General features: G+C 40.6%; 1 protein-coding gene across 2 annotated transcripts; it reads right to left on the bottom strand.

The window, feature by feature from the left end:
* Positions 1-1,927: 1,927 nt before the first annotated feature.
* Positions 1,928-10,500, bottom strand: CFAP298 (cilia and flagella associated protein 298). 2 transcript variants are annotated; one of them, XM_072138630.1, is made up of 8 exons: positions 10,362-10,500; positions 8,897-9,037; positions 7,018-7,185; positions 5,057-5,124; positions 3,800-3,958; positions 3,568-3,699; positions 2,693-2,788; positions 1,928-2,139 (listed from the first exon to the last, which is right to left on the bottom strand). In XM_072138630.1, exons 1-8 carry the CDS (start codon positions 10,444-10,446, stop codon positions 2,029-2,031), a joined length of 960 nt encoding a protein of 319 aa, XP_071994731.1. In that variant the 5' UTR covers positions 10,447-10,500; the 3' UTR covers positions 1,928-2,028. The 2 variants fall into 2 exon arrangements, with proteins under 2 accessions (XP_071994731.1, XP_071994732.1); XM_072138631.1 differs by having other exon boundaries at positions 10,354-10,374.
* Positions 10,501-10,729: the final 229 nt, after the last annotated feature.

The following is a 10,729-nucleotide window of genomic DNA, read 5'->3' as shown; positions in this document are numbered from 1 at the left end:
GATCTTCTCCAGTGATATACATAATGTAGAAAACACATTTCTCTTAATTTAAGATAAAGAAAAAATGTTGCAACTTCAATGCATTTCGTTGCACAGGAGCACATTTTAGACCACACCTACTTTACATTTAAGCCCCACCCCTCTTACACAGAAGACACAGCCGTTATAAAACAGGTGATAAATGTTGGGGGGGGGGGGGGGGTTTGTTAACAGAAATTACAGCAAAATTCTGGGAAATATGAAAATCTGTTTTTTAGTATGTGACAAGGGAAACAATGCCTCCTTTTCTACCTGCACTGTGCTGAAGAGACGCAATCCGGTCAAAACAGTGCTTTCTACAGTTGGGAGTCTGTTCCTTCTGGAATAGATATACTGGTTTGGAGATAATCCCACATCATATTATTAGGCTTCATGACAGTCATGCTTGATGTTAAGGGGGCTGCCTTACACGGTAGCTAAAAGATCCATGGTTTTCCGTGACCCATCCTGGAAAATGTATTTGCATATTTTCAGATTCCCCTAGTGGAGCATCAATATCTTTAAGTCTTCACACACCTGCAAGGTAGCCTTAATTGGCAAAGTCTCAGTAAGGAGAGCTCTTACTTCTGACACATTTTACTCCATCTACCACCCCCAGTTTTCTTAGTATAGCTTTCTGGAATTTTCCTTATAGGAAATCTATTATAAAAATCCATCCTGATAAACCAGGGACATTACTCATAGATCCAGGCACAGTGACTGTGGTAATCTACTTATATTTGTTATCCATGGCCTCCTTCCTTCTAAAATCAACTTTTAAATTTACGATAATGAACCAGAAGGGGTCTGGGGGTGTTACCAGAGCCCCTATGTGCTGCAGTTTCACAGGCTGTTACACTGTACAGGAGCACTTCCACCACCCACCGTGTGAGTTTCCAGAAGGCAGAGGGAAGTGTTGAGGGAGCAGGGGGGGGGGGGGGAGATAAGAAGACTGCATAACAGCCTTTGAAGCTACGGCACCGAGAAGCTCTGGTAAAAGCCCCTCCCAGAGCCCTTCAGAGTCATTCCCAACTTTGAACAGTTTATTTTTTTATAGTTTTTATTTGATTTTCAAAATATACTATAACAATATGTAGTAAAGATGAGATAATGACCTGCGCAGAGGCGGAGAACAATATATAACAATATATACATCATTTAATGTTGATTGAGCAGTGACATATACATTTAAAGTTTGATGAGGGTCCTAGAAGGAAGGAGGCCACGAATAACAACTATAAGAAGATCACCAAAGTCATGGTGCCTGGATCTATAAGTAGTGTCCCTGGTTTATCATGATGGATTTTGATGGTAGATTTCCTTTAACTGTTTAAATGCCACAATCAAACGCGATTGCAGCACTGAATGAAGGCGATGTCCACCTTGGACTGGATTGATTAGACCTCACACGTCTCTATACGGAAAATTGATTTTTAAAAGTATTGGATTTTTGAAAGCAGAGAATTAAACAGAAACGCAAAAAAAATCCTAAAACCGAGCAGCACACCATCTCTACTTTAGGATCTTGCATGCATCAGCAATACTAAAACCACAAGGGTTTTTAGTATTATTGGCAACCTGTAAAAATGTCCATGTCCTTGTAAACACCTGGACATAAGTGATCTGTAATTTTGGAGAAATGTTTGGCACCTGATATCTTGTGCTGGAGGATATTACAGATGCTTCTACGGGTCTATAAGACTTATTACAGAAGTTTTCTGATAGTATATAGCTTGTAACTAATACAATGTGATACGGGTGAAGTTGTGTCGCAGCATGGAAACTGTGACGTCTCTATAATAACCCAGGGCACAGAATAAACTGGCAGTGAGACACCTAGTGGCCAGCGATGAGCATTACTAAATGTCAGCACAGCATCAATACAAACGAAAACAAGATCAATGCTAAATTAGAGAAAACCAAAGAAAACGTTTTACTATAATAATAGAAGGACAGACCAGACGAGCAGAAGAATTTATAATACAATGACTGGAGGATCATAAGTCTTCTTCATCTCGGCCTCCATTTAATGTCATTTACACCTTGGAATTGTCTTTTCAGGGAGCTGCTGTCTGCCCAGTCTGCGTTCATGTACGATATATCCTCATCCTCTTCCAATTTCTGTAATGAATCAAATTGTAATTTTTTTTTTTTTACATTTTATTCCACTGAGATTCTTAATCTGAAAGCAGGATCACAGGGAATGGCCGAAGCAGCACAGAGTATTTCAGAAATGCAGTCTGCTGATCCTGTCCACTTATATATAATAATAATAATAATAATAATAATAATAATAAAAAAACTTATATGATCATCCAAGTGAAGGCATGGCTTTATATAATAGAAGCTGTGCAGAAGTCAGGACAGTGAACCACAAAAGGCGAGGAAAACATGGTCACACTCACAGCAGCACAGAGTATTTCTGGAGATAAAGGCGTGGAACATTTGAGTGTAATTGAACTGTTCAAGCTCCTTGATAGTGATTTGATAGTGTCAGAAGGGCTGGTATTTATTTTTTTTGCAATCTATCTTCTCAAAACGGTAGTAAATTCCTCCTTATTAACATTTTGGGTTGAGATTCTATTTAAAAAGTCTCCGAATTTATTGCTCAATATTGGAACCATATATATCATATATATGGACGATCAATAAAAAAAAAAGAAAAAATGTATACCTTGAGTTCTTCCTGGCGCCTGTGGTAGTACATCATCATCTTTTTCTGCTCCTCCTCAGATATGACAGGTTCTCGGGCCGGGGCCCCGTTTCCTCTCTAAATCGAATCAGAAATGAGAGGTCAGTTTAGACTTATGACTCTAATTGTAAAAAGCACTCGTAGTGATAAGACAGGATCATACATGGATTTCATTTGGCCTCCTGCAGCTGTCAAATTAGCCCCTGGCTCCTTAATAAATCTCCTTCTCCTTCTGGCAGCTATAAACATAATCCCCAATAAATTATCCTGCCAATAAATAATAATTGTACCATAGATTCTCAGTAAAGATATATTATCGGTTATCTTTAAAAGGTGTATCTCAGCTCTACCACCAAGTACTGAGGAGGCTCTCTGCTCCTTCCCTGACAAACAGGGCAGAAAGCTATTTCCATTGGCTGCCATGCAGGTGATCGCATTAACAATATGCAAAGAAATGACAGTGGGAAGAGTGACCGAGTACCTGTGTTGCTTTACAGTCTAAGCACCATGTTATATATATTAATCTTAGTCTTTATTCACACTGCCGTTACCTGCCGTATCGTAGTACGGGCACACGGTGGCGCCAGGGAGAGGGTGAGCACCGCTCACCCCTGCCCCTCTCCATATAGGATAGGACATGTCCTATCTTTGTACGGGCTACAGACCGGTGTCGCACGTGTGCTGCACCGTACCGCTCCCGTACGGCGCTGTGAGGCCATTGCGATGTATGGGGGAGGGGGGCGTATATACGTCGGCTGTATACATGTCCCTCAAACGTTCGTGTGAATATAGCCTTAAACCCATTAATGTATTCTGTGTGACAATTCCTTTAATTCTTCTTTTACATCTTTTGTTACCTTTTGTATCTTCACAATAATTTTCGTCTTCTCATTTTTGCCAACGTAGTCCACTAGTTTCTGTTTTCTCAGAAGCTCCTTTCCAGCCCACCACAACTGGGTATTGGCTTCCTCAATCACCGCTTGCCCTGCCTGAAATAGGAGATTGAAACAATAAGGAAAAAAATTGTTCATTCTCTATAAGACCCTGTGACAGCGTCAAATAGCTAGGCAATACATAGACTCTATATACCTGAGTGCCTGAAAGATCTTCATTATTTTCAAATTCCATCCGGATGGGATCATGTGGAGGTAATCCCATAGGATATACGATCATGACTGCACCCCGGAGCTGATCCAAGGCATCCTTTACCATGTCCATGGTGACACAAACATTAGCTTCTGCTTGTTTCTAGATGGAAAGATAGATACTTGTTATCAAGATTTTAAAAAAAGGGGTTTTAAAAAAAGAAACTTGTTTTTTGATTTCTATGTTCACCACTAGGTGGTGCTTACGGAAGACAGATTAGTTAGTTCCCCCTGAAGTAAAAAATATACTTAAATGGGATCTTTAAAACAAATTAACATCAAAATCTATAATGATAAACCAGGGACATTACTCATAGCTCCAGGCAGCGCGACTGTGATAATCTTCTTATATTTGTTATCCATGGCCTCCTTCCTTCTAATATCAACTTTTAAAATTATGCTAAAGAAGCCCTCCATACTTTGGCTTTACAGACGGTTACACTTTGCTAGAGAGCTTCCCCCATTCACCCGTCAGCACTTCCGCCTCCTTCTGCCCGCTGGAAGTGCTCCTGCCAGTGTGCCAACCTTTCAAATTACAGCACAGAGGGGCTCTGGTAATGCCCCCATATCATTAGCATCATTTTAAACGTTGATTTTTAGAAGGAAGGAGGCCATAACAAATCTAAGAAATTACCACAGTGCCTTGATCTATGAGTAAGTGTCCATAGTTCATCATGATGGATTTTGAAGGTAAATTTCCTTTAATAGAGGACATGTTACTATATGAGGCTATGGCCAATAAGGGTTTCCAGCAATCGGAAGAAAGAGGGACTGGAAATTCCTTTATTCCCAGTGCTCCATTCATTTCTTTGGGATTGCTTTTATAGAAGGGAATGCATTTATTCAGTGCTAAGAATTTTAGAAAATGGTCAACCCCTAGTGATCAGGCAGTGATGCCCTCCCTATCCTGTGGATAACCAACAAGTGCATAACCCCTTATAACAGAGGTTTTCCCACTAATGGAAACCTCTCCACTCCTGAAACGAGACTCATTAATCTAGATATGAAAAAACAAACAAACATGTGAATAGGAGCCGAGTTGCAATAACCTAGTTGGGCCACTAAATAGAGAACAGAGCCATCTGCTCCATTTTCTGCTGATTAGGGTGCAGAATGATGGACCCCCATAATTCAGATACTGAACAACCTAGAACTAGAAAAGACATAATTGGGCTGCACACAAGTAATGAACAAATATTACCTTTGCTATTAACGCCCTGGCTTCTTCCATTGTTTTCTGCAAAACTTTCTTCATATTCTCATCAGGTGCTGCAAAATCCATGGAAGAGATATGAACACAATGTATTACAGGCAGTCCCCGGGTTACATACAAGATAGGTTCTGTATGTTTGTTTTTAAGTTGAGTTTGTATGTAAGTCGGAACTGTATATTTTATAATTGTAACCCCAGCCAGAATTTTTTTTGGTCTTTGTGACAATTAAATTTTAAAAGTGTTGGATCGTCATAAGAACCAGGATTAATAATAAAGCTTAATTACAGGCACCATTAATAACTGTTGCAGCTGATGATTGTATCCTGGGGCTAAAGTACAGTAATCCATCCAGAGGTCCGTTTGTAACTAGGGGTCGTCTGTAAGTCGGAATCGCCTGTATATAGGAAAACCAATGCATTGCACTGATTACTATTAATACTGGTCTTATATATTATAGGAGCAAACACTAATATATATATTAGCCTAAGGTTCTGTAGGTTTGTTCTTAATTTGAGTTTGTATGCAAGTTGGATTGTAACCCCAGTCTAATTTTTTCTGGTCTCTGTGACAATTGGATTTTAAAAATGTTGGGTTGTCATAAGAACCAGGATTAATAATACATCTTAATTACAGACACCTTTAATAACTGTTGTAGCGTAAGGATAAAGTACAGTAAATTACTAATATCCAGAGGGCCGTTTGTAACGAGGGGTCGTCTGTAAGTCGGGGACCGTCTGTATATATATTACTGTGTATATAAATTCTGTCCCATTACAAGCACAGAAACCTGTGTGTCACCGTCATTTCCCACCCCGCTGCCCTATTACTGGGTTTGCTCTCTATGAGGGAACAAATCAGATTACAGGATTACATTAGGGATTGACACTAATATAATAAGTGGTTCTTATCCAAAGCTTTACTATAATAAAGGCCTATGATAAAAAACTGGAAAACGCTCCTTCATCATGCTCCTAAATTGTGAACACAGTCTTTTAATATATTCCTCCTATGCAGAGATATGATGACAAGAAGTTACAGGCCCGAAGCCTGATGTGAGGTACTGTTGTCATGGAAACCTTGTGTGACTGTGTCTCTGATGTTCACAGACCCTTTTGTAGCCAGTTTAGAGGGGGGTATTTGTTGTATTTGGAGATCTGAAGCCACAGAAGGTCTCCATGACTTCTCTTCAGCAATCAAACATGGACATGTTATCGGAGACTCTCAGTAGTGCAGCCTCAGGCATAAGACGCTTCAGTTCAATTCTCCTTTAAATAAAAAGTTGCCTTATTAATATCGTAAAAAGTGGATACCCGTTTGTTTTATCCAGTGGCGTAACTAGGAGAAGCAGGGCCCCATAGCAGGCTTCTGCATGCCCCCCCCCCCCTTCTCACTAAAGAAATATACATATTTATATACTCACACATGCAAGTTACAATCACACATTTATACACACATATAGAGCATATATACATCCCATATGTGGTATATACATGTTATGTTGTACAATGTGCAGCATAATATGTATATAATGGTGCACATCCTCCACTCTTTAGTATGTCAGGTAGTATGACAGGGCCCCCTGACACTGGGGGCCCCATAGCTGCCGCTATGGCTGCTACCACTGTAGTTACGCCCCTGGTTTTATCCATTATGCTGCAATTAAGGTGGTCACGCAGCTTTTCTAAGATAAAAGATAAACTCTGCAAGTGTGTGTAATTGGAATGGTAGTACCCCAGTAAGCCCATCGCTCCAGTGACTGAAGGACAGCATGTTATGGAGAACCCCAATTCTAGTGTTCGTTCCAGATCCCAGTAATCAGGGGAAATACACAAATATGCATGTAAATACGTCTCTACTTTCCCAAAATTATTAATTTTAATAAAATAAATATTATAAAACCTATGCCCAATGTTCATGCGACAGATCCAGTGCCCTAGGCCCATCATTACCGTGTCCATTCCGCCTGCCAAGCTCATCCTTCTTGAAGACGCTTCCTCCGCTGGGCGTGCACTTGGTTTCCCATTCATCTTTTAGCTTCAGCTCCTCGATCTGCTCGTCAGTTAACCCTTGCATGTTGGGGGGCAGGGTAATGCCGTGCTCTGACAATTCTTCCATCTCTGTGAATGACGAAAACCACATCAGTGACTTTAGAGGAATTGTCCTTACAGGTGCGTCGTATGATCCACCTCAGAAACTTTATTTCGTACAGCTAATGTCGTTGTATGACGACTATTTTTATTATTTGTGTTTGGGAATTCAAATTAAAACAATAAAAGACTCACCTTATTGGCATAATTAGACCTCTCCTGAATTGCAAGCCAGAAACTGCTAATCCAAACTTACAATAATGTGACTGCAGTGTTTAGTTTATAGACTGCCCTTTAAATGGCATTTCCAACCTTAAAGCAGTAATGACTTATCCATAGGGTAGGTCATTTAAAGGAAACCTACCATCAGAAATCTACCTATTAAATTACATCTGATTGTAGGTGGCTACTAACATACTGAGCCTGACCCAATCCTAAAATAAAATACTCTTTATCTAGCTAATATGCTGATTATTGGCAGAGGCCAGTGGGGAGTGGAGAAGCTTTTTCTCCCACTGCCCGGGGAGGCTACATTACACCCCAGTAGCCTCTGCCAATGATTTGCATATTAGCTAGATAAAGTGTATTTTTAAGGATTAGGTAAAAATAGATTAGGTCATCTTCCTAGCCACCTATCATAAGATTTTGCTTAATAGGTAGATTTCTGATGGAAGGTTTCCTTTAAAGGAGCTGTGATCAGTTTTTCTTTTATTAATGGTCTAAGGTAGTATTAGAAAACAAACTCATCTCTGTCCCTACCTCTGGTCAGGCTTTGTTCGTATACAGAGGTTCAGTGGTGACCTATTGTTCACAGTACAGCATGCAACTATGGTCTGTATTAGGCCATAGTTGGAGGACAGTGTCGACATTGTTTCAGCACTGAGACTTTGTATACCAACAGAGCTGATGGGTACTTACAGGTCTTTTGTTTAATAACACCTGTTGTTAAAAACAAAAGAAAACATATTTTAGATGACCCCCCTTAAATATATGTTTAGTTGTTTTGAGGATGGAGCCAGACACAGATAGCTTTATCCATAGTATTGGAGCATATTAGAACTCATTCACTTGAACCCTGCAGTGCCCCTGAATGCCAAGTACATTATGGATAGCGCAATATTTTTAACCCTCTGTCCTCTATGTAGCATGGTTCCAATCAACCGATGGTCTTGGATGCCTGATGCCACAGTCTCACATAATAAAGAACTTTCCTAATGATCAGTGTTTCCCAACAAAAGTGCCTAGACTGCAAGAAAACCATGAGGCAGTGTTGGACTGGTCAATCAGAGAACCAGAGGATCCTTCAGTGGGCGCAGATTGTACACCATTACTGGACCCCAGGGGTACAGCAGAAGACAATACTTTTTGGAAACTGTTAGAATTGATTTCTAAGTATAAGGCTGCATTCAGGTTGACGCACTGAAGAGGAGGAAGCGCTACTCAGCCCTCCCCTCTCCATAAGAAATAGCACTGCCCGGCCATACATACAGGGAATTATATAGTTGTATATACGTCCCCACGATGGTCGTTTAAATGAGGCCTAACATAGAAGGTGGGCCTCAAGAATATTTTATGTGTGCTATGGGAGTTATGTGGACTCTTCACCACTCCTGCCTCATCCTTCTCCTACCCTCCATATACTTTACTGGTAAAAAAGATTGGGTACCACTACTATAGAAATATAGTATAGTATAATAGAAATAACCTGGTGAACCCTTCCTATGTGCATGGATCTCCTTACCTGAACAGATCCTGCTGACTTTCAGTCGTCCATTATATATGGAGGTCACTTGCTTGGTCAGTTCCTCTACGGAGATGCTGACAGTCGTGTCGAACAAGAACTGGCTCTCGTCACCATGTTTCACGTGTAAGCGCACCATTTCTGTGGGGGGGGATAGAAGAAAAAAAAAGTCACATGACAACACTGGGAACCATAACTAATAGAATAAAGCTAATAGTCGATAATGTCTGATCCCAGTGGTCCAATCACTCTGATCTCTATCAATTTTAAGGATGGAGGTTTCTCTATCCTCAAAATTGCCCGTGCAGGTACAATGATACTCCATTCTGCTTGAGATAATAATAATAATGCTTTATTTGTCCCAAACAGGAAATTTAGTGATTTAAATACAACCACACACAATTTACAAACATTAGGTACATAAAAACACTAGATAAAAACTAAAAATATAAAACACGATACATAGAGCATAATACAATCAGCAAAAACAGTAGTGGAAATATGCTATTTGGACATGTTGATCTTATGGATGATGGAAGAAAAACACTCAATTTTAAATGGTACTAGCATAAATATCTAGTACTGAATAAACTTTGATAGCTCTCTACAGTGCAATACATAGGGTGGTTATTGTTATCCAAGGAACTCCATACTACAGGACCACTTTCTCCAGATCGGTTGGGGTCCCTGTGGTAGAGCCCCCTACTCATGAACTGCTTATCCCATATAGAGAGTAGGAAACCTCTTCATCCCCTGCTGGTCTGTCTCTGTGTGAACAGAGCCATAGATTGTACTATAATATACAATAACCGAAGGCCATGATAGACAGGGGTCAGCATTGTAGTCAATTTCGATGGATACATGCGTACAATGAATGGCATCGGTTTGTAGAGTATATTAAGATGCCTGGAAACTTCAAGAATTTTCTAGGATCTTGTATATGAGGCCTGTACAAGAGGAAGGGATTCATTCAGACATAATACAATCACATAGAGGGCTGGTACAGCAGCTACGCTGCAAGAACTACTACTCCTAACATGCCAATACACACTGGTTACATAGTAGAGCATTGTCACCCACCAGAACTACAACTCCCAACATGCCAGTACATGCTGGTTACATAGTAGAGCATTGCCAACTACTAGAACTACTACTCCTAACATGCCAATACACACTAGTTACATAGTAGAGCATTGTCACCCACCAGAACTACAACTCCTAACATGCCAGTACACGCTGGTTACATAGTAGAGCATTGTCACCCACTAGAACTACAACTCCCAACATGCCAGTACACGCTGGTTACATAGTAGAGCATTGTCACCCACTAGAACTACAACTCCCAGCATGCCATTACTGGATACATAATAGAATGCAGTCACCCCCCTGCTGGGCATGTAGTGATGAAACCTGCTATCCTCCATATACATACAGACATACAGTGTACATGAACTAACCAGCTCACCTCCTGTTCTCTGCTTCTCTACGTCCTGCAGACTGGTGCACACTATACTTCCGGTATTGGTTTCCAGGGAGACTGACGTCAACATCCGGTGGACAGGGAGGAGACTGCAACCGTCTTCTATTAAAGCCACGCCCCGTGTTGCTGATTAGATGCTCGTCTTCACTGCGTGACGTCACCCACGTCCCGTTCTGTATAGAGGAGGATGTGTATACACAGTGGAGCTGTTGCTCCCTGTTATCAGCCGCAGCCGGGATTTCTATGAAATTGATCTCAATAGCTGCTACATCTAGGATTTATATGGCTACTACATGACTGATGGTTGTGTGCTTTAGAACACTAATTTCTGCTGTCATTTACAGCCTCAGGTC

This window comes from Engystomops pustulosus, chromosome 2 (assembly GCF_040894005.1).
Source record: "Engystomops pustulosus chromosome 2, aEngPut4.maternal, whole genome shotgun sequence".
Taxonomy (NCBI): Eukaryota; Metazoa; Chordata; class Amphibia; order Anura; family Leptodactylidae; genus Engystomops; species Engystomops pustulosus.
The sequence above is the reverse complement of the archived record's forward strand: the minus strand, read 5'-3'. Positions and strand labels throughout refer to the sequence as shown.

What these genes read in the sequence shown, in the direction of transcription:
- CFAP298 (XM_072138630.1), bottom strand. Translation starts at nt 10,446, where the DNA reads ATGTTGACGTCAGTCTCCCTGGAAACCAATACCGGAAGTATAGTGTGC. An exon ending in AGTCAGCAGGATCTGTTCAG is followed by an intron (nt 7,186 to 8,896) that starts GTAAGGAGATCC and finishes CGTCATTCACAG; the next exon opens with AGATGGAAGAATTGTCAGAG. An exon ending in CCAGGGCGTTAATAGCAAAG is followed by an intron (nt 3,959 to 5,056) that starts GTAATATTTGTT and finishes CTTTCCATCTAG; the next exon opens with AAACAAGCAGAAGCTAATGT.